The 24064-nt window shown below is 42.5% G+C and overlaps 2 protein-coding genes across 2 annotated transcripts in view; one reads left to right on the forward strand and one right to left on the reverse strand.

The window, feature by feature from the left end:
• nxn (nucleoredoxin) overlaps positions 1-20611 on the forward strand; it is a 68524-nt gene extending 47913 nt beyond the window's left edge. The window contains exons 2-8 of the mRNA XM_084064471.1: positions 3866-3983; positions 6258-6391; positions 11061-11161; positions 11375-11481; positions 12573-12752; positions 13733-13857; positions 18567-20611. Coding sequence (XP_083920597.1) covers positions 3866-3983; positions 6258-6391; positions 11061-11161; positions 11375-11481; positions 12573-12752; positions 13733-13857; positions 18567-18749 — 948 coding nt within the window. The 3' untranslated portion in view covers positions 18750-20611. The remainder of the gene's footprint in view (positions 1-3865; positions 3984-6257; positions 6392-11060; positions 11162-11374; positions 11482-12572; positions 12753-13732; positions 13858-18566) is intronic.
• A 307-nt stretch (positions 20612-20918) lies between these two features.
• mrm3a (mitochondrial rRNA methyltransferase 3a) lies at positions 20919-23869 on the reverse strand. The gene is made up of 4 exons (XM_084064473.1): positions 23175-23869; positions 22364-22608; positions 22112-22273; positions 20919-21897 (listed from the first exon to the last, which is right to left on the reverse strand). The coding sequence occupies exons 1-4, from the start codon at positions 23798-23800 to the stop codon at positions 21326-21328; spliced, it is 1605 nt and encodes a 534-aa protein (XP_083920599.1). The 5' UTR covers positions 23801-23869; the 3' UTR covers positions 20919-21325.
• Between the last annotated feature and the right edge of the window lie 195 nt (positions 23870-24064).

Below are 24064 nucleotides of genomic sequence, written 5' to 3' on the forward strand. Positions count from 1 at the left end.
TGGGCTCTCTGTGGGGGTTATTAGGATGTTAAGCTATATGCTAGTTATACAGTGGATTACGTGTGCGGTCTGTTGATGTTGATAATGAATAGAGGGGCTCTTGTGCATTGCAGCAAAGAGTTAATATATACACACTTTTCCTATTCTGTTAGGTCATACATTCCTTTGACTTCAACAAACATCTGTCCTCGATGGGTAAAACATACAGTGCAGCACAAACCAATTCTTTGTTCAACTCAACTCATAAGATTGACCAGACCACAAAAATGTGACTAGGACCATGTGAACTACGTTAAATATGCATCTCAGATGTGACAGGTTGATTTATGTGTTGTTCAGCAAGCATATCATGACATGTCATGTCTTCATCTATATTGTCTACAGTATATGCTATAATACACAGCCTGTGGGTTTCCACAAAGAAGCAGTGTTTTGCTGAAACAGTCATAGTGATCTCTGTGGTATGAGTCGATGAGATACTTGTGTATTCACAATGATGACAATAGAGGAGGGAAGAGAGTACTGTATACTGCTGTGTGAGATTACTAAAGTTCTCTAGAAGGAACAAATTAATCGATTGCCTCCAATGTTTTGCCAGTGTTAAGTTCCTTGTTCGCTAAACTTTAACCAATTTCAACCTTGCATCCCTGCCCACACCAACATGAGATATGGCCAATTATGTAATTTTGACCTTAGACCTTGATGGTGACCTACTGACCTTGACCGAAAAGTTCATCTCTTCCAGCCGGTCTGCTGATCAAGTGACATGGATATTGATCCATCCATGTCACCTTGATCTTTGACCTTTTTATACACAAAATGATATTATCTCTTCAGGGTACAGCTGAATTCTCAAGTTATTTAATTGACAGTCAGAAACACAGACGTATTGTATCCTGCCATGCATGCATGCAGGGTAAAAAGTTCTCTTCATGCATGAAAAGGTCTTGGGTTTTATAACTGAATTCAGCTCAGACAGCTAGCCAACTGCAGGAATGTTACTGAAAACCCACCAGGTAAGCTCACAGTGTCTTTAGTGTGAATTTATTGCATGGCCACCTATTCAGAATTAGAATCCTCAGCCATGGAGACTAAATTAGTTTGAATTCTGCAAGTAAATAAATGTGGGTAAAGTAACTCTTGTAAACATCAGACCAGTCATCTGCCATGAAATCATAACAGTCGTTATAGCTGTGGCACGCGCTCCGGGCAAATCTACACCAAGAGTCATCAAGCAACTGATGGTACTGCTTGCCAGCCCAGCTCAGGCAGACATAGTTCAGGGACACATTATACTAGAGGTAGTGAAAGGAGATGGATTTGTTTCTGCCTCAGCATTTGCCACACCGATTACTCTTTCAGCAGCCTTCTTCATTACACAGGCTCAGAACCCTAATGGTGCACAGTAAAATCCTCTGTACAAATGTAACCCTTAACCACTTTGAATTGTCAAAAATAGCAGATCTACAAGTTCACATTGCATTGCATCAGATCGGCTGTTCTTGCTATTTTTGCTATTTTTCTGCAACACCGTCGCACAACAAAGTATGAAATAAGTGGTTCAATTATTGATGACATATTTATGTAAGCCATCCCGGGCGTTATCTCTGCCATGTGTTCCTGATCTTTGCATCAGGTTTTGGATAAAGTAAGACAATAAGCTGGTTTTAAACGAATAGATGTATTCTCTTTAGTTTGATTGTGTGTATGTTATCGTACCACTACCTTGCCAATCCTGTATTCATTTTACAATCATATGAGCACTGCTCATATGCCCAGATGCCTCTGGGGCTTGACATGAGAACTAGTTCTTTACATTTCTCTGCAAGTGCAGAACCAGTCCTTCTACCGTTATGTTTGCACTCTCAACTCCCCTTTGACTAGTCAACTACTCACCTTCCCAGTACCTTTAGTAAAGCCTTCATGTTGGATGACATCAGGCAGCCAAATGAAATGGCTGAGATGCACTGTAGTGCTGGGCACATTAGTTGACGCAGACAGTCACAGCTAATGCCCCTAACCCCATCAATTTGCAAGCAGTGATTGACTTTCCAGAGGCCTTGGAGAGCATGGAGTGCATGGTAAAACTGTTGACTGTGGCAGCGGGGCTGAAGCTTGCGTTTGAGGGACTTCCAGACCAACATAATCGAGAGGCTCCGGTTTGTCTTCTCCATGGGACAGACCGTCTGACCTCTGCAGCCAGAGAGGGCCTGTGGTTGACCCTGTTGATGTCCCACAAGTCATCATTAACTACGCTGTAGAGGGAACACTTATCCCACTATGTGAAACATATGTGTAACCTTCTACCCCTCGGATTCAGTTGGTGCATCAGAATCTTAAAGCCTGGCTCCTGAAGTGAAGTCATTGTTTTCGTTAAAAGAGCAGCAAAACGTTCTCTTCGTCCCGGAGCTGAAAGGTAACTGAACCTACTCCAGGCTTGGTCCACCGAGCCCCCATGGGTAGCAGATCTCACTTCATTTGTCTCACAACCTCTTGGAAGAACTACTGCTCTGTTCTCACAGCCTAAATCATAATGCTACATATACTGTAGTGCACTGGTATACATTCCTAATTCCTGCACCAGATGGGCAGAAGAAGTGAATAATAAAGTGCCCCTCTTCCATTATCAACTACTGTTGAATTGCCCTTAAGAAAGAAGTAGAGCAACAACTACAAGACAAAATGTTCTGAGTTGTTGCTGGTATTGTAAAGCAGCAACCTTGCGTAATGCTTCCAATCATGATGCTCTTCAGGACATAGTTGTTTTGCTTTTCACCATTGGAGGGTTCTTCCGTATGATATGGAAAGTGAGTTTCAGATATGAAATGCTTCAACTGTCCTTTGATGCTGACGACTACACTGAGCATGCTCTCTATTTATAGTGTCACTCCGTGTACAGTTCTGCGGTTGAAAAGAGTGTTCTACATTTTACGAGGCTGTATTCATATCGTTCCGTTGTACAGGAGATGCTATAATTAGATTTATGGCTGTTGGTCCCTCATAAACGCCTGTCAAAGCGTATCACACATTCCGACATGCCTCAATAATTCATTCTGCTATTCACACGGGAAGGATAAAGCAAAAATGCTGCCTGTGGTGGCAGCCTCTTGCAGTGTACTGCAAGAGGATTTGTCAAGTGTGGATGTTTAGGTTGCATTTTTCCCCATTTGCTCTTATTCATGACACAGCAGGGGGCAAAGTGCCCCTCTTGAATGTTGCGCCAAGACCAGCCTCTTTAAAGTTACATCAGCCCTGCAGCGCTACGCTTGGTGCCCTCAGCTAATTCATTGCAGGGCCTCTATACTCTGCTGTTTTATTCAGCCTGTACAATTCCTAGTCCCTCTTGCACTTCAGAAAGAATCACGGTTAACCCTTTAAACACATCCCGTGCACTCTTCAGGGTTGTCCGTTCTCTTTATTGTAACAAATGCTGAAGCATTGATGGTTCTTTATACTAATACTTAGAATTGATTGATTGAATACATAATTGACAATTTGTAAGAGTACATTTTTACTGGAACTGGGGGGGATGAGGTCAGAGAACCTCCCTCTGGTGGAGGTAGCTATGAGCATCCTGCATCCCCTACTCTGGAGAAGTAGTTTGACAAGTACTTGGGAACTGCTCCTTTGATTATTTTGAAGTATCAAGTATCAAATCAAATTGCTTTTCTACACAGTTAAATCCCAAGTGTTAATTCATCTTTTGCTAATTTGTAACTCGGAGAATGTACAAATACAGCCAAATGGACTCGCATTTGGTTATATTTGTACACTCTCATTAGCACACAGGATACAGTGTAGCTCTGGAATTGAACAGGAGAGAATAGACCATCCCACTAACTCCCTCTCTCTTGCTCTCCTGCAGATGAAGCTATGGAACAAGTACAAAGTGACCAGTATCCCATCTCTGGTGTTTGTGGATGTGGCCACGGGGAAGGTGGTGTGTCGAAATGGTTTACTGGTCGTCAGAGATGACCCTAAAGGTGAGCTCAGCAGCAACTGCAGACTAGCACACGCCTAGCACACGCCTAGCGCACGTGTGTGCGCACACACACACACACACACACACACACACACACACACACACACACACACACACACACACACACACACACACACACACACACACACACACACACACACACACACACACACACACATACCTTAACCCTTAACCTAACCTTAACCCAGCTGTAATTCCAACCAAACACTAAAAATAGCTGTTCACAGATCCCCTAGTGAGGCCCAGTGAATGCTCCCAGTCCCAAGTTGTCACTTTTCTTGGCTTTTGAGTCAATTGTATGCTCATACTCTTTCTTACAGTATATACATACTGTCTCTCTGTCATTGTATGCACTTACATGTACTGTATTGTCTCTCTCTTACTGCCTTGTTCTCTGAGAAAGAACGATAGAGAAATTAAAGGCAGGGTAAGTGATTTACTTTGGTCAGAATAAGTGTTAAATAGCTCTATATTCTGATAGTACTCATTGCTATAGAGTGTTCAGTAAAATGAGTCTCCCGTGTCTCCAGTTCTTTATTAAACAGAAAATGCATTTTCAGTGCTCTCTCCTGATTAGCTTAAATTTCGTCACCTACCTGAAAATGTACCAAAAAATATCACTTACCCTACCTTTAAGGGACTCCAAAATCTCTGTGGAGGTATTGCAGTGATGCGTCATTCAACAGAGAATATATTTCACTATGCATTTCCTTCTGTGTTTGTGTGGATGCTACTGTACTGCTGTTATTGCATGCATATTATACAGTGCCCATGTTTGACTCCCACAGCTACAAACCTACAATTTCTTGTGCTTTAAAGTGGAGACAGCCAGTTAGCGAGAGCGGACTTGCATTCCATTCTGGTAGAGAGACTGTCATCTGTGGCTAGCGTATCCCAATATTTTTTACATCCTGCTCTTAAGACCCTGTTTTGCCAACATAAGAAAGCCTCATTAGTCATGTGAAGAGGGAGACAAGCATAACCCTGCTAGCAGAACCACAGAGTGGGAATGGATTTCACATGAGAGCTGTGACTGATATCCCAGTCCAAGTCTAACATAATATCCCAATGATTCATTAAATGTAGCCTTGATGTGGGTGCATTAATCTCCTCCATAAATAGCAAAGGGTGCGAGGTGACTCATTGTATTGCTAAGGAACAGAACGCTGTACTGTAGGCGGTGGTTCTCAAATGTTTTCATGTCAAGGACCTCCAAATCAATATGTATTTTGCCGTGGACCCCCATCTGAAAGTAAGTGAAATATACCGGTAAACATTTAAACAACAAAAACTTTTAAGCAAACATTTTTTACTCAAATCTTTGTTCTGGAAGTCCCTGGCACCAAATATATTTCAGATGGGGGGGTCTGCGGGAAAAAAACATAATCAATCTGGGCGTCCATGACATGAAAAGTTTGAGAACCAGTGTCATAGATGAGTGGCATCACAGGCTGGCCACATGAAGTTCCGAGATCCACATTGGCGCCACGCCATTACCATGTGGATCCCAAGATCCACATTATTCTGATGACACCCAGAAACAGAACCTGAGACAGTTTAGTTATGGTAGTACCGATGTGGTGACTGTAAATCAACAGCATCCATGTTTAAGTGAGTCTGTGGTACAGTACAGTGGGGCTGGACGAGGTTCCAGGACATTCTCTCTTGTAGTGCGATGAAAGGCCTGATTTGACTCATGTAGTGCATTTTGCAACAATAAAAGCCCAAGGCAACCCAGTGCAGACGTGTCATTCCCGCCTAATGAAGCCCTACAAAAATGGAATTCACATAAAGAGGTTTTATTCATGACTACCCCTTTTTGGACCAAAATGCATTTTTGGAGCTTGACAGTAACAATGAAGGCACCTTGAAAAGGGAAGACGCTGGTGAAAGAAAGTAAGAGAGGAATGCATTTTCACTTAGGAAACATTGCTCACGGTCACCATTAAACCCACGTTTTCCATCTGCTGTGCACCAGTGTGCGGTTGCAATTCCAAAAGCAGATGACACCAGCCATAGAAGAGCCTCTGAATGTAACATCATGCATTATGTACAAACAAACATGATTTTATTCAAAGTCCAATAGCCGTGACAGAGACGATCTCCATTTCTGAATAAGCATTTTGTTGATCAGAAGAAGCTTAAGTCGAAAGTCCACTAATCTAACACATGGCTGTTTTCTGTGCTTTCTTCTCCTCATCTCCATCCTCCCTTTTTCAACGTCATCCTTCCCCCCTTTGGGCACTCTTGACAGGCCTGGAGTTCCCCTGGGGGCCAAAGCCATTTGCGGAGGTGGTGGCCGGCCCTCTGCTCAGGAACAACAGGCAGACAACAGAGAGCAGCTCCCTGGAGGGTCACTATGTGGGCGTGTACTTTTCAGCACACTGGGTGAGTATGGGAAGGAGGGGAAGAGGGCAGGATGGGAGTGGGGGGGTGGGGGGGTAGTCAAAAATGACCCTTTAACTTTGTAGACCTCCGCATATCCTGTGATGTAACCATTAGCTCTATCAAAACAAACCGAGGCCTCTGTGAGAGAGTGAGGGCAGTGCGGCAGGGCACAGCAGGAAAGGGCAAAATGGTCGGTGGAACTGATAAAAAAGGATGTGGGGGGCCCAGGGACAGTGGAAGGAGGAGAGCCTCCATTGTGTTTCATGTGTACATTAACAGCGGTTAGTCATGCCGGTCTCTATTCTCATCACTACCTCTGGCCCTTGAAAGCTGACATCAGTCACCGCTCCCTGGCAGCATCAGACTGCATTGTCTCTGCCTGTGCTGTGCCTGCTAATACAGTGCAAACTTGAGGTTGTGGCTCAGTGATGCATGAAAGGCTCAGTATATCGCTGGGTGAGCTGTTCCTGATGAGATACAGCACAAGCTGCTCTTGCTGCTGCTGAAGCCTGCCACTCCAAACAGCCAGAGCAGACTGCCGATAGAGACAACCCCTTCCTGAGCATGGCACACGGCGACAGCTCAGCCTCGAAATCTGTTTAAAATGTGGACAGATACCTAGAAAAAAGAAAGAAAAGAAGACAGCTTACATTTTATTTGCAGTAGTGTCACAGCACATTCTCCCATGGTTATACCAGCATAAATCTATCCACTGTTGAGAAAATGTTACAAGCATGAAATACCAGCACCTGGCTTTGACACCCACTTTGGCTTTCACCAACTAGTCTAGTTTTTTTCCCTTTTTTTTTTTTAATGGCCCATTACTATTATTATTATCCTCCTGCCTTTATTTTTTATCAAAAGGGGTCAAAAGTATGCCCAATAGTAGCCTATTATTGGGCAATAACCCCCTTTTGAGGATCCTTGGAGACGCTGCTGTGCTGCTAGAAGCGCTTCCCTTAAAAGGCATAAAAATAAAGGCAGGAGGATAATAATAATAGTAATGGCATTAAAACAACAATGGCAAAAAAAAATATATATATATATATATTTTTAGCGGCGCTAGCCGCTCTATACCTTTAGGTATAGAGCGGATATTAGCCCTCTATGCCTGGCTTTTGCGTCAACGTTCTGATTGGTCAGGTGCGCCAACGTTCTGATTGGTCAGGTGCGTCAACGTTCTGATTGGTCAGGTGCGCCAAAGTTGTGATTGGTCACTATTCATGACATCACTATGATGTCATGAATATAGAATTCGATGTCTATATAAACGATGACAATGACTTCATCTTATTATTCATTTGGCTAAAGTCTCCGTCTAGGTAAGTTATTTAAAGTTAATATGACGAATAGAAAGAGAAAGATACAAGAACAGATGAAGGGTGAATGTATAGAAAGTCTGAGTTCGGGACCCAGTCATCCGTTATGACAGAATGGTTTGATAGAGACGATCGAGAATCCAAGAGTCCGTTAAGGTTCTGATTGGTCAGGCACGTCAAGGTTCTGATTGGTCAGGCCCGTCAAGGTTCTGATTGGTCAGGCCCGTCAAGGTTGTGATTTGTCAGGCAAGGGGACTATTCATGACATCACTATGATGTCAAGGTTTATTTTTTATTTCCTCATGTTTTTTTTTGTATATATTTTTATTTGGCTAAAGTCTCCTTCTAGGTAAGTTATTTAAAGTTAGATCCTCAATTTAACTTTATCTGTCGTCGACGCTCTGATTGGTCAGACCCGTCAACAAAGTGATTGGTCAAGCTTCACATGACACATGGCTATAAACACATTATAAACACATATCGATGACATAATGTATTCAAAGGCGCCGCTACCTTCACACAGGGTGTGATTTTTTTATTATATAAAACTGGGTCAAATTAGTCGACCAGTAAAAATCTCTAGTCGTGAAAGCCCTACACCCACTTACACATAACCGTTGATATTTTCTGCGTGTTTTAGGGACCTGAAAAGAAAGGTCAGGATACCAAGAAGACCCTTGATAAATGCTACATTTAAAGTTAACTCATTACAAGATTGAAAAATAAGTTATGAAATATGAGCATTGCCGATTATCCCCCCAAAATGCCTGGGTTACACTGTCGTAGTTGCCAATCATTATTCTTGTATGTACTGCAATTAATACAATGCAGCACAAGTTGGCCATTAGAGCAAAACATGAATCGATTCATAGTGGTGAACTTGCACTATTTAACAAAAAATAACCGTTTGAAAAGACAAAAAAGTATTATACATAAAAAACGATATATATTACAATCATTTGAAACAGCACCACTGTTGCCTGTACATTTTAAATGACATAAAAAGCATCAAATGGTTCACAGAGCAACCCAGTGATCAATATAGGCCTACTGTGCTCTGATTTTTATATTTTCAAAATCAGGTTGAATCAGCAGGATTATTCTAAGATACTTATTTTAAATCTTCCTGAATGGAACTGGAAATAATTAAATTACTAAGTGTCTCAAGCCAGATCAAACCCTGGTGGGAAATTCTGGGAATTAATGTTGGTATCTGACAAATTACCACTCATTGTCCAAGCATCCAGGCATTTAAAGGAGTATTTCACCCCAAAAATGTCTTATTTTCTATCAATTACACACCCCATGAAGCATTGAATTCATGGAGATTTTTAGTTTTTGTCGAATTCCTAAGCCAATAAGACCGAGACCGGCGGTCTCTCCGGTAGGAGACTCAAAGACTCTCCTTTGTGTCTCCTACCGGATACATTAGCATCTTTCCGCCGGTAATCAAATTATTGGCTTAGGAATGCGACAAAAACAAAAAAACTAAAAAATCTCTATGAATTCACTGCTTCATGGGGTGTGTAATTAATAGAAAATATTTTTTGGGGTGAACTACTCCTTTAATTGGCTTGTGCATTTTATTTAAGACGTATTTAGCTCAGCTGCAATGGCCAGTGTATGTGGCCCATACTGTAGGTCAGCAGCCTACTGTATCTCCTGTTTCCGTAGTGTGAGGCAGCTTGATGTACACATACACCCCCTGGACATGACGCTAGTATGTCGCAGGGACTTATCCCCTGTCCAGCCCTTGATGCTGAGAGCCAGAGGGTAGCATTTTTTGTCTTTGGTTTGATTCGCCCGGGAATTGAACGCCCAACCTCCAATCCAATCTCAGGGTAGACACTCTCCATGGCCAGTGTATAGTTGTATAATTGTAAGCCTACTAGCCTACCTTTGCGTGGCATCGTCACAGCCCCCCTCTTTGTCTCTCTCGTCTGCGCCTGCAGCTCCTGGGCCAACACAATCCTTTGTTCTACACTCTGTCGTCGTTGCTTAATCAGCAATTCAGTTTGTTACATTGAAGATGCAGAGAATAACTCTAACCACTAACCGTCATGGCAATAGGGTAATTGAATCAAGTTGCGACATCATTTACTCTGATCAATAGGGATTTGATCTGACTGTTACACTGAAGTTACACACGCATAATGCATTACTTAAAGGTGCTGTAAGGGATGTTTTTTGTTAAAAGGTTAAAGCTCTATAATCTGATTGTACCACTGCTATAGATAGATGTTTAATAACGGGTCTCCCCATCTCCAGTTCTTTAGTAAAACGATATGTTGTTCCAGTTCCAATTTTGTCTGCAATTTTCTTTTTGTGTCATCACTTCCAATTTCACTTGCTTATCCTGTATGAGTTCTCTATCCTAATTGGATAAAATTGGTATCCCGGCCTGAAAATGCATTTTCTGTTTACTAAAGAGCTGGAGTGTTGGGGGGAACTGAACAAACAGTCTATAGCAATGCTTACAGCATATAGAACGATTTAACACTTTTTTTTGTTGCAGAACAACAGCACCAGAAATACTGTATGTAAGATGTTACTCCAAACAAGAATCACTGTTATTTGTGACATTATGTAATCACTATATTGCAGTTTTTTTCCTTTTTTTTGCTAGACTTGCCAGGTTGTTTTCCTCTTTCCACCTCTGCCCTGGCAGAGTGATGTCATGTTAATACCACTCCCCCAGCTGGGCTAAACTCTCTCAGGCAGCACACATTCACGCACGCTGAACAACAATAAATAGCTCTGAGCTATAGGGAGGGATTAGAGGGAGTAGTATCTAAATGCAGCTGGTTACAAAAGGAAAAGAGTCTTCCCAGTATCTGGTGAGATGTGAGATGAGAGCCAGGAAATGCCCTGGGCAGTGGAGGTCTCAGCAGCCACCGCAGCTATCAGTCATCCTCTCTATGTTCACATTGACAAGCTGCGCCTTTCTGGGAGGTACACAGTAAAATCCTCAGTGTTAATGTAACTGAGAGTGTACAAATGTATTGTACATTGTACACTCTCTGAGTTATAAAAAAGATAGATGTTAACATTGAGAATCTAGCGGTGTAGTATCTTAATTTGTTACCCCCCCCCTCTCTCTCTCTCTCTCTCTCTGTGTCATTCATACACTTACATCATATTTACGCATGCATGCACACAAACAATATACAGTACTTGTCTAATTGGCTTTTCACAGCAGTAGGTCAAACTGAAATGCCTGGTCAGAATTCGCTGTAGAGATAATGCAGTGCTTCATCATTTAACATTCAGTGCGAATGCCCAATGCCATGCAATAAGCATGATATGCCACACATTTTTGTTAATCGCGCGCTTCTCTCCATCTCTGCCAGTGCCCTCCATGCCGCAGTTTGACCCGAGTGTTGGTGGAATCGTATCGAACTGTCAAGGAATCCGGTCAGAAGTTTGAGATCGTGTTTGTCAGCGCTGACAGGTGAGAGTCCTTGTGGCAGCGTGTATGTTTCAGTGCTCTCTTCCTCCGCATCGCTCTACTTTTCCTCCTGTAGCGTGCATGTCTGTCACTGACGCACACACACACACACACACACACACACACACACACACACACACACACACACACACACACACACACACATACATCTTCCATTCACCTGCCTCTTGTTCTGCACTGTCCCAACATCTGCAGGTCAGAGGAGTCATTTAAGCAGTACTTCAGTGAGATGCCTTGGTTGGCAGTACCGTATTCAGATGAAGCTCGACGGTCACGACTCAACAGACTGTATGGAATACAAGGTACGTTACAGATCCCCCCTCTCCGTGTGTGTGTGTGTGTGTGTGTGTGTGTGTGTGTGTGTGTGTGTGTGTGTGTGTGTGTGTGTGTGTGTGTGTGTGTGTGTGTGTGTGTGTGTGTGTTACAGATCCCCCCTCTCCCTTTGCGCGTGAGCGCGAGCTTCAGATGCTGAGAGAGAGAATTAGAGTATGAAAGACTAGATGATTGTCTGTCTCTCTTAATAATGTCACGTACAGAAAAGGAACAATGGCAGCCAGTTATTGCACTGGACAGGGAACAGTGAACAGATAGCACTGCAGCCAGAGGAATGTGAACTGGTAATCAAGTTTACCATTCTGCTCTCTGCATAAGGGCTGTTTTCCTCCCTCTGTGTCTGTCTGTCTGTCTGTCTGTTTCTCTCTCTCTGTCTCTGTCTCTGTCTCTGTCTCTGTCTCTCTCTCTCTCTCTCTCTCTCTCTCTCTCTCTCTGATTCCCTCCATCTGCATAGAGGAGTGTGGATGCAGTTAGTGTGCTGGCTCTTTGCCTCTCCTGAATGGAATGTGAGGAATGCACCCAGGACGAGTCAATAACCCCCCCCCCCCCCCAACACACACATTCAAAACCATGCTATTCATGCCAGCTCCCTTTTAGTCCATACGGCATACAAACACACATGCATGCATGACGCTTACATGCACAAAACAATCGCTCACACACACACATGCTCATTTTCCTCTTAGACGAATGCACACTGTGTGCTGCTGTGTGCATGTTTGCGATAAGGCTGTGATATGGTAGATTGCAATGGGAAACGTGGCAGGACTGAAAAGGTTCAGCCGTTTTAAAAATAAAACTCTTCCAGTCGCGGACACGGTGGAGGTGAGAGCACAGAGAGCTGGTCACTGCCTTGGGGGGACCTAAGGCTTCATGTTGTCTCTCCATGACACGAATAAACTAGGGGAGAGAACGAACTGTACTATGACCCAGTAATGGAAGAGAAATAAAGAGATGATGACACCCTCTCTCTCTCTCTCTCTCTCTCACTCTTTCCTTTCTCCATCCATCTCTCCACCGATGTCATCATCCACTCTTGTTTTTCATTCTGCGTCCCCAGGCATTCCCACCCTGATTCTGTTGGACACAGAAGGTCACATGATCACACGACAGGGCCGCGTGGAGGTGCTGAATGACCCAGAGTGCAGGCTGTTTCCTTGGCATCCTCGGCCCGTCCTCGAACTCAGCGAGTCCAACGCTGTGCAGCTACACGAGGGGCCTTGCCTCGTGCTCTTTGTTGGTGAGTAGATGGCCATTGGACGCTGTTCTCCACAGTGCAGCTCTCTGCATGGGGTCCTGCCTTGCTTTCCTCAAGGATGAATGAGTTGGCATTAATGTGAAGCAGATTGAATGTCAGAGTGTGTGGAATATTGAGCTGGATCCAAGAACCTTGGAAAAAACATTTCTTCTCTTCATCACTATGCTAATGGAGAGAGGAACAGAAAAGCATTAGCTAGTGCAGTGGTTCTGCAACATATTCCTGTAAAAGACCCCCAAATTCATACGTATTAGACCGCAGACCCCCATTTGAAAATAATTTGTGCCACACTGCCAAGGACCCCCATAAGTGACTATCTTTGTTGTTTGATTAGATTCATTACAGAATTATAGCACAATTCAAAAATAACAATTCACAGTTATTTTTGCTATATTTAAACGATTGTGAAGGTATAAATTGGGTTTAAGTGGTTTAGCTGGGGATACCCTGGATCCTCCTCAAAGACCTCTGGGGTCCGCGGACCACTCTTTGAGTAGTACTGTGACTGACCAAGTAGATTTGTGAATGCACAAAGGTCTACACTACAAAAACATTTAATCAGCTGACACAGATTGATGCCCTATACTGCTAAGGGGCTTACATCAAAGTTGTTGGACAAGGGAGCAGTCACACATGACAAGACAATAAATACATCAAATTCAGATGAAAGTATTTGAGTGCACTGTGACGCCTTCATAAGTTCATGCCATCCTAGAGATCAGATAGGAGATCAGATTGGACAGGACTGTTGGAGACCATCTGGCTCTTTTTATCTCTTCATCAGCTGTCTACACGCCTTTGCTTCACCTCTCAACCTTTACTATGGTCTCCTTTTATTTATCTGCACATTTTGCACTCCTACAGTACATGACCTCTTTTCTTCGTTCTCCTCTTCTCCTCTTCCCCCTGTAGCCCTCACATACTTTGACATTGTTTTTTTTCTCTCTCTCTGGTTTATACAGACGCAGAGGAAGAAGGAGAGCTGGAGCCAGCAAAGGAGTTGATTCAGCCAATTGCAGAGAAGCTCATGGCCAAGTATAAAGCCAAGGAGGAGGAGATACCACTTCTGTTCTTTGTGGCTGGAGAGGTAAGATATATGCCTCTCTGGACAGTACGGCACAGTTGTACAGTTGGCTCGCAAGTAGTTTTGCATTCTTGTGTGACATGGAGCATGTTTGAGTGCCCATGAATGGTCAGTGGCATGTTTTTGTGCGACATGCCATCTGCTCCAGTTATATCATATCATATAATGATCTTTTAAGAGCGGTACTCCAAACCATGGCAGTGTTTGAAATTATAAACTTAGCAGGGCCCCTTTTTGAACCTCTTAAAACTTGCAAGTGAGGCACTTGATACTGTACAGCCTATTACCCAGAATTCAGCAGGGGGCCAGTCTCATGATAAGAAGAGCCAGAGGTTGCCAGTACTAGACTTCCTCTGCGTGCACCCTTACACCAAACTCCAAATCTCCCATCTTTTCCTTAATCTTCCTCTGTCAACCATTGGAGGGAACGTGGAGTTTTCATAACTCTTTCTATCTTGTGTTTCTTCTCGTCGACCTTTCCAGAGCCAGTGGAGTTAGCTGCAACAGCAGCCATAATTGACAGATTACCACTCCTGCCCACTCCCCACCCTCAAGCTTCCCCTCTCCCCATTCTCTTTGCCTGGTGCATTGGGGAGGACAGTGCTGGTTTCTCATGTCACACGCAAAAGCCAGGCTTAGGTTTCAGGCCATGGGGGTTTACACATGTGCTAACTGTCTGACCCTGCGCATGGCAGTCCCAAAGCCATTCCACTCTGATGTCAGCCTTGAAATGTCACCGCTGTAGCCAGACCGAGTATAATCCTGCCAGATGGACAAACAGCAGTTGAGACAAAGCCGTTACACTCGTTGTTTAATACGCATTTTCTAATGTTGATTTCTCCATGGCAAATAACAAATAGGCATACCACACTTGTAAATGCCTCAAAAACACATTGAGCTGAAAGGTCAGTAGTGCTGTTGATCCCTTCTACCACATGTGGTAAGGCAGGATTTGTTTTACATAGCCCAGGTGTAATTCCCTGTCATGTCGGTCAACCGTCTTTGAAATCACTTCTTTTTAAGACCAGGCTCGCTGTCAGATATTCTTTCCCGCCACAGGCCTTGGGTTCTCCCCATCAAAGACTGACGTTACAGCCTTCTGGACCGTGGCCTGGGCGAGGCCTGGTGTTCACATGCACCCTGGCCAGCTGCTGGGTTTACTGTGTCCATGAGACAGCGGTATGTTGGCACCCTCTGCGGGGGAGCCTGGCCCGAGGAGAAGACCGAGGATCTCATTACTTTGCTTGAAATGTTGCCCGTCAAATTCAGAAAACCTGACAGCGTACACGGTCGTAGACTGATTTATCGATACAAAACAACAGGGGGAGAAGGCTGTTAGTCATTATTCCCTGCGGTTAGAATGTTGACTCCTGCACACAAAAAGGTTTCTCATCTTATCCATTCACATATGAACTGAGCTGATTTGTGGCCATGATGCCTGTTACCAAGGAGTCTCGTCCAACAATAATAGAACTAGAATGATACCTCTGACCCTGAGGGGCAAAGGTTGCATACACACACACAGCTCTGTGAGCCAGACATGCTGGCCTTGCCAGCAGTTATTTATGTTTCACACATTGTGGGTTAAAAGAGAAATCATACTTTTATTTGTACAAATCAACGTACAATTGAGGGAAAAAAGGTACGTACAGTCAATGTGTGTAAGATGGACACACTGGATGTTTGATGGATTTGTTGAATATATGCTCATTTCTGTTTGACAATAACTAGGCCATTATATATTTGTTTCGCTTTTCCTGCCTTTATTGATAGTATGCAGCATACAGACAGGAAATGTGGAGAGAGAGACGGGGAGTTACACGCAGCAAAGGTCCTCGGGATCGGGAAACAAACCCACGACACACTGTCAGGTTGCAGTGGAGCCCAACTGAACTGGGCCAATTCTTGACTCTAACTATAGTTGTATATCACCGTGATGACAAACATAAAATATAAGGGAGACATGAACTCATCATGGAGAGCCACATACTGAACGATGCCAGTTTGACCACTTAATTCAATAGATCGTCTTCACTGTAGATCTATAGTTTACAGTTTATTGTATCCTTCATCAGACAGTAATTTTAAGGCTTTCTAGTCAAACCGCTTAATTTATACTCCATCGCACAACAATGTGGCTTACCTAGAATAAGTCGCATTGCAACATTCTCAGTTTCTCAGTACTTGTCGGTAAGTGCCACCGTTGTACTACTACAGACAAAGAATTAGGCTTAAGTCTACAGTGAGACAGGCTGATAGGTCCAGCCTATCATCAGTGCTCAGCCAATCACATTGTTGGATTTCACAATGGTGAAAACTCCTTCAGACACGCTGGCTGGCCCAATGAAATGGATGCTACTCTAGCCCCCTGGCCAATGGGGGCTTTGTTATCATTATCACCGCAGTCCTTATCAGATGGCTGTATTCTATGAAATGCCATGGTGCTAAGATAGGCAGAATAACCCTGACATGGCACAGCAGGTCCCACACGGTAAACAGAGGCCAAGCCTTATCACAGCTGTGACTGCAGGCTACAGCAGCAAGGCCCTTTGTCTTTTTGTTCCAAGCCAGGCTGGGAGAGGGCGGGGGCCTTTGGAATGAATGTAGCCATTGCACCTCATGAGCAGTTTACACAAGCATAGCAGCCACACAAAAGAAGATGCATGACTTCCAACAGAGGAGAAGACAGATGCAGAGATTACATCTTCTCATATCGGAGAGCCTGGAAAGGGCCTCGGTAATAGATTGTGGAATCTCTCCTTTTTTTGTAGTTCCTTTCCCCCTGTTATGCCCAGGTGAAGGATGTGCATGTGCATCAATGCTGAAGATGTGCATCAATTTGCAAAATCTTTAAAGCAAATTGAAAATGTAAAAATGTTCAAGGGAAAAAATAGCAGATCTACAAGCAATGCGGTGCAGCTTGTAGATGAGCTATTTTCACTATTCGTCGTACAACAAAGTATATATAGGTCTTAAGTGGTTAAAGGCTGTATGCGTTTGTCTGGTGAAAATCTATCCATATCCAATCCATAAAAGTATAATTAAAATTGTAATAATTAAAGTTCATATTGGATATTATATTTGGTTCGAACGGTACAAACGAGCTGGCCAGATGTATGGAGAATCGAGATGACCGGAGACACCAATGGAGGGCTCGTCTGAGGACGATTGTGTAGAATGTACTGCAATGTAATGCAATTAAATGGGACAGATTCAGAAGTGGAAATGCCAGAGTATGTTTCCTCTATTAAAATGTTTTTGCTATGTACGTTGATTTGCAACTTTATGTTGCCATACTTTTTAGGGAGCAGTACTGTCAAGCAATGTTCTGAGAGATCTGAGAGGTGATTGTGTGCTTTAATCTAAATATAGGATAGGAAGAACAGCTGCATATTTCAATATCACCATGCAGGAATCACTTCACAACAGGACGTGAGAGGAGGTCTTGCTTGAGAGTTGGATTACCACGAAATGACATTTAAATCAAAAAATTAAATGGATTTATTGCCCCATTTTATTTTTCATTATTACACATGTTGGTGCATGTTTATGAATACATGTTGGTGCATAAATCAGATGGCGGTACAACTGTGGAAAACAAAACCTGAACCGCTTTAAGGAGACATCCAAACAGTTGGTGCAGTGCCACCCCCTGGCCTGTTCTGGCTAGTTCTACATTTTTACCCTACTCTTTTCCCACATGAAATTCATCTTCAATCTTTCAAAGTCTCTCTTGAGCCCGAGAGCTTAGCTGAGAGGAAATCAGGTCATCCTGTCATGAGGAAGCAAGAAACCGCCTCCGACGATGGGAGACACGAGGCGTGACAATGGTGAAACGTGTGACCTCTGAAAAATCAACACTTGAAATCCTGCCTACTTACTTACAGATGTTTATCTGAAAGTAATACAGTTCTGTAATGGCAGAAATGCTACTTTCAAAAGTGCTACTTGAAAAAGATTTTAATTATCACCCTGTACGCCAGCTCCTATTTCTGTCTATAATTAATGGCCCTTCCATTTGACATTTGTAGCCTCCCTGTCTGATGTACTGAGATGTATGAAGTATGTACGTATGTACTGTATCTATGTGTGAACATGTCTCTGTAGTTTGTTTTGATTACTGCGGTTGTAGTCCTAAATTGTTAAAAGGTGACAAAAAGCAAGGCTGCAATCCTTTCGAAAAACCCTAAAGGACATTAAGGGGATGAAATGGGTGTCACAGTATTTTACCATGACATGTACAGTATATGCACTACTCTCCCCAGTCCACATGTGCCATTGTGTATGTTTTATGTCTGTGAAGGGAAGGATGTTTTTGGGCCATATCCTGGTTCCTCTTCCCCCACAGCGGGGCGTATGATGGAGCCCAGGCTCTCTGGGCACACTGCCTGCAGGCAAATGGAGAAGAAAGGCTTCTACATTCTTCTTCTGAACTGTGTATTAATGAGATTGTGCCTTGTGGTTTTTGAATTTATGAACTAATCTGAACGTGCCGAAATTCATCTAATGGTTGCTGTCCCAATTTTCTTCACTAAAAGCAAGTCGGAACTGTTTTGCAAAGGGGGGGGGGGCGCGCTTCTCTGTAGGCGTCAAGTGTTTGCTTTGCATTATGGTTTGCATAGAGTAGACCCTGGGCATTGTGCCAAATCTAACATCGTATGAGGTTTAACTAGCTACATAATTTTGTTTTTGTTTGTTTTTTGTCACCATAGGATGACATGAGTGACTCCCTGCGGGACTACACAAATCTGCCAGAAGCAGCACCTCTGCTCACAATCCTGGACATGTCTGCCCGTGCCAAGTACGTTCGGGACGTCGAGGAGATCACGCCAGTTGTGGTGGAGCAGTTTGTCAACGACTTCCTAGCTGAAAAGCTCAAACCAGAGCCCATCTAAAGAGGGAGGGCTGCATAGAGTGCTGCATAGAGTGCTACAAGCTGTAGTCCTCAAATTTGGAAGCGAGTTCGCAATGGGTTCCCTCACCAGATTCCATTTTACCACAGGGATATTGATTCATGAAGAAAATACGGTTTTAGCCAATATAAGCCTAAGAGAGTTTCACATTTTGTTCTATGAAATATAAATAAATGACACCCATTATATCTCAACCATTAATTTTGGATCAGTTATGCCTTATATTAAAGGGATATTTCACTTTCAAAATTTGTTTTGGTCATTTATTGTTGTCTATTCAGGCTTTTGTGAACACCCCAGACAGTTTTTAAGTTGCTCGATTCATTCAGTAATTGAATTCAATTCATTCAATTACTTTTTTCATTTATTTTTAATATTCTTTTTGGAAAATGAAAAAAATAAAATACAAAAATGAAATAAAATACATTTAAAAATGTATCTAAAAAACAGGGCAGTATGAGTCACCAGAACCAAGGACGGGTGTTTTCGATGAATCCATCATGGTTAAAATGGAGTTTGAAGTTACAATGGGTTTGTATAGGAAGGGGGCGTGTCTGATAAAATGAATATCAAATATCTAAATACTGAATCTAGCAACTTAAAAACTGTCTGGGGTGTTCACAAAAGCCTGAGTAGATGATAAAATGATAAAAACATTTTTTGAAAGTGAAATATCCCTTTAATTGCCTGTGGTTAAATTCTGGGAGATTATCTTGTTGAGCAAAACGTGTTAATATCACACGCCTTTGTTTGCTACAAAGCCTATTTTCTTAATGTAATTAAACCCCAATGCAAACTAATTCCATTGAATATTGGCGAAGGGAACCCATGGTGGAGGTAACTTCTGAGTTTGCCTACAAAAAGATGTCATCCCTGTAGCACTACACGTGAGACTTAAACCCCACACCATCATCAGACCCTGGCCTCCTGTTGCTAGCCCCTCTCAGTCTCCCACCTCTCTCATATCCCAGCATTTCCAGACTGTTAGAGAGACACCTCACTTTTTACTGACATTTTTACCTTTTTTTTTTTACATTTTTACCTTTTGTGGAGTCCTCTCCTCCTCCTGTGGTGCCTTGCATTGACTATAGCCCCTACAGTAATATATATATATATAAAGATGATTTTGCTTTTTTGACCTCAAGTCAAGCATTTTGTTTTTTTATCCACTTCATAGCATTTCTTTATTTTACAAGAAACCAGTTACCCAATGGACCTAGATATTCAAGTGACTCTTTGCTTTCTGTTATCAGTGAGACCCCTTTTACTTTTGTTTTATGAAATATGCTGAAAAATAATAAAATTATTGCAACACTCCTTTAGTAGTAATTCACATGTGTGCACAGTTAAAGGTGTGAACGTTAGGTTGGCTGTCAACTTTTAAGGTCCATTGTTAATGGATAAATGGAAGACAGTTGCACATGTACAGTACTAAAATCATATCATGGGTTCTATCTGTACTTTCTTGGAATAGATCAATGACTGATGTTAAAACCTTGTATCTTGTTCCTTGTCATACACTAGGTGTTAAAATCATCTCTGCACAGTTATGATGGTTCTCATCTCAACAGCCAAGAGGATTTTCTGTGAAGGTTCCATATTTTAAAACAAGCATAATTTGAAGGCACAAAGATGCCATTTGAAATGAGAAATGTGTTGAATGTATAAATTCGTATGTTATGCCCAGGTTGTGTCTATTCACTACTTCCCATAACCATAAAAGTTTCACTGTCTAGCAATTTCCTATTCCTGTATTATAAACATCATTGGTAAGATTAGCTCTTGTGTAAAATATACCATGCAATGACTCAATTCTTTGATTAGAATTATTTGAATAAAGTGCATTGGCCACACTTTAAAAAAAGAACAAAAGCAAACTTTGCATTTTTTATTAGTTACTGTGCAGATTGTTTAAAGTAACTAAACCACTGCTGAAATGGAAACCCTTCTTTCAACCACATGCTTTTTCCATTAATTTTAGAGGCTTCTGTATATCCAGCTGTACAATGGACAGTAGACCAAAGATATACAATTTGACAAATGTGGTTTCTGGCACCTCTATGTGGTAACATAAGTAATTACATCTACATTTTGAGGACAAATTGTTAATGCAGATTATTCAGTGGACACTATATTAAAAGACACTGTATGCAAGGTGGCAAGCATTGTTTATTCTATATTTGGGTGTACGACAGATTATACATCCATTCACAAGTAGTACAATATACCCATTCATGTTACTTGCATTTACCCACACCATATTCATAATGGTTCTTCCAAGCCACACTGGCAGGAGTTTTGAGAGACATAATGTGGCAAATATGCAGACAGGAAAGGTCATAAATTTCACAGTATGATCATTTTGCCAAAAAATTAACCAACCAGTTTTGCTCATTTAAAAACTCATGGTTTCATTAGTACAGAATGGAAATTAAATCAATCCATTTAATTCAAACTGGCATGAAAGGATTTCCTTAATGTAGGCCTATGTGTGTGGAAAAATTGAACAGCAGAAATGACACTTTTTTTCCAGGGATCACAGCAACTGTCAGCGGTCTTTAGATTGACCTTTTTTTTTTAACAGATTTCTCCATTGCATTTAATAGCTGTCTCCTGCCCTCAAACAACAAGATACTGGCTGCCATAGCCGCATTCAAACTGTCCACCTCAGGAACCACAGGAATAAATAGTCTTTGACCATCTGTTTTCCCAGCTAACTGAACTGCTTCCAGGCTCAGTCCATTCGTCTCGCCACCAATCACGAGAGCTGAGGGGCTTTTGGCCCAGTCCTCATGGTACAACATGGTGTCCAATTTGGGAAATGAACGTAGCACGTCTTCATAATCTGAGTCAGAGTCATAGTCTTCATACTGCCTGTTTTTGTAATTAGAGCTGGTGCATACCCAGCCATAATCCCCTGCCTTCATGGGTTTGTTGGACATGGTGGCTTGTGTTTGTGGTGTTAATGTAGCCCTCTCAGGTCCACAGCAGTTATCGGCCACATGGACAGTCACTGGTTTTGGGAGTTGCTTTTCAACATCTTCCCAGTCCAGGCTAGGGTAGATGGGAACTCGGAAATGAGCACCCATCGCTGCACGCAGCACTTTAGGCTCCCATGCATCCACACAGCCTGAGAGAAAAACAATATGGCAGTAAGTGTTATCAGTATTATATTTGTAAATAAAATCACTAATTTTTAGTTAAAATTCTCTCGTTTCCCCTTTATTTGTTGTGGCCTGGAGCCAGACCATAACATAAGTAGCAAATCAGTATTCAGTAAATAAGTATTCAAATCAGGTGAGCTGTTGATTTCACATTTGAACTGGTTGTTTTACTTAGCCTACCCTTGGTGAGCAGGACATCCTGGCACCCAGCAGCTGCAGCACATCGCAGAATTGTCCCCAGGTTGCCTGGGTCTCTGATGTTGTCACATATCAGGGACAAGGGTACCGAATGGCTTGTCAAAGGGAATTTCAGCCGTGAAGGGTCTGGACGAGAAAATATGGCTAAAAGAAGAAGAAAGGCTTTGGAATGGAGCTCAGTAAAAATCCATGCATGAAAGTGAACAATACAATTATTACATTTGGCCATATTACCTATTACCCCTTGTGGGGCCACAAGATCAGACCAGATCTTTATGTCTTCAAATTTGACTTTGACAAGTGTGGCCCTCTTCAGCTTATCTAGTGGCAGCTCACACAGCTGTTCCACTTTGCTGAAGAACACCATCTGCGGGTTGGCTCCAGTCTCAAGGGCATCACAGATCAAACGTCTGCCCTCTAACAGGATTTTACCCTGTTGCTCCCGAAATGTCCTGGAACGGGCAACACTCGCCAGCCTCCTGAAGATGACAGGTTAAGCACCCAGTATGAACAGTATGGAAACACTATGATTGATAGATTTATTTATTCAATATAGATTACATACAGTCAAATCATCAGTCTTAATTGTTCCGTTTGTTATTCATTGTTTTTTTGGTTACCATATTTGGTTAAATTTCTACACATTCTCAAAATGTAATATATATTTATATATTCTAGATTGCAATATACTCTCTGTGTGTGTGTGTGTGTGTGTGTGTGTGTGTGTGTGTGTATAAATATATAGTATAAAATAAAGTTATTTTAAACAGTCTGTATGGTAGTTATGTTGATATAACTAGTGCACTGCTTCTGCAGTGGTCCTCCTACTCATCCATTGAGAAATGTTGACCCAGTGTCGTTTAGTAGGACACCGAATGGTTGACAAATAGTACTGCCTGAAGCTCATGAGTGCAATATCTTTCCTGAACAATTTGGATTGGATGAGTGGTAGGAGGAATTTGGTCTTATCGTGGGGGAGACCCCACGATGAGACTACCGGTACTTTAAATGAACACCGACGGTTTCACTGTGTAGTTGGACTTACGACAGCCTCTTATCCCCAGGCAGAGCCCTTTCGAAACGGAGTCCGAGTCCTCCGACTTCGTCATTTGTGATGACTTGTGTTCCACTGGAGACATTGTTGCCACTTCTCTCCTGAGTACCAGCGGAGGCATTGTTGCCACTTCTTCGTGACTGGGTGAAGATACTTTGATGTCCAACTGTCTGTGAGACATTGTTACCACTTCTCTCCTGTGTCCCAGTAGAGACATTGTTGCCACTTCTCTGTGTCCCAGTGGAGACATTGTTGCCACTTCTCTGTGTCCCAGTGGAGACATTGTTGCCACTTCTCTGTGTCCCAGTGGAGACATTGTTGCCACTTCTCTCCTGTGTCGGTGTCCCAGTGGAGACATTGTTGCCACTTCTCCGTGATTCGGTGTGGTTGAAGACACTCTGATCAGCATTCTTCTTGACCTCCTTGATGCTGCTGTGTACAACTGTCTGCGGTTGGAGTTGATCTTTCTGGCTGTCAGGAAACAGTATGTTCACAGGTTTCCTTCTCAAACCACGAACGTACCTTCTTGATTCCACAGCGTGATTGCTCCCTATCTTCAGCAAGACATGACGTTCTAATGAGAGCACGGTAAACATGCTCTTCATGTAAGCCGCCATCTTTAACGTTTTCACCTCTCTCGTCTTCTTCTTATTTGGAAGCTGTCACGCTGCACTCGTGCTGCCTACCATGTACTATACCGCCCCCACTGTACTGAATGTGCCCTGTCCGGTTAACTAATGTTAATATGATAAATTAATAGGCAAATTAGTTATGACTAATAATTATATCAGTCCACAATTGTAGCCGTCTGGACAGAATTATGTATCGACTTGTACAGTCTAAAGTTGTGCTGACTGAAAACAAATAACTGCAGTAAACTG

Source organism: Gymnoscopelus microlampas (genome assembly GCF_963454915.1).
Source record: "Gymnoscopelus microlampas genome assembly, chromosome: 8".
In the NCBI taxonomy this organism is placed as follows: domain Eukaryota; kingdom Metazoa; phylum Chordata; class Actinopteri; order Myctophiformes; family Myctophidae; genus Gymnoscopelus; species Gymnoscopelus microlampas.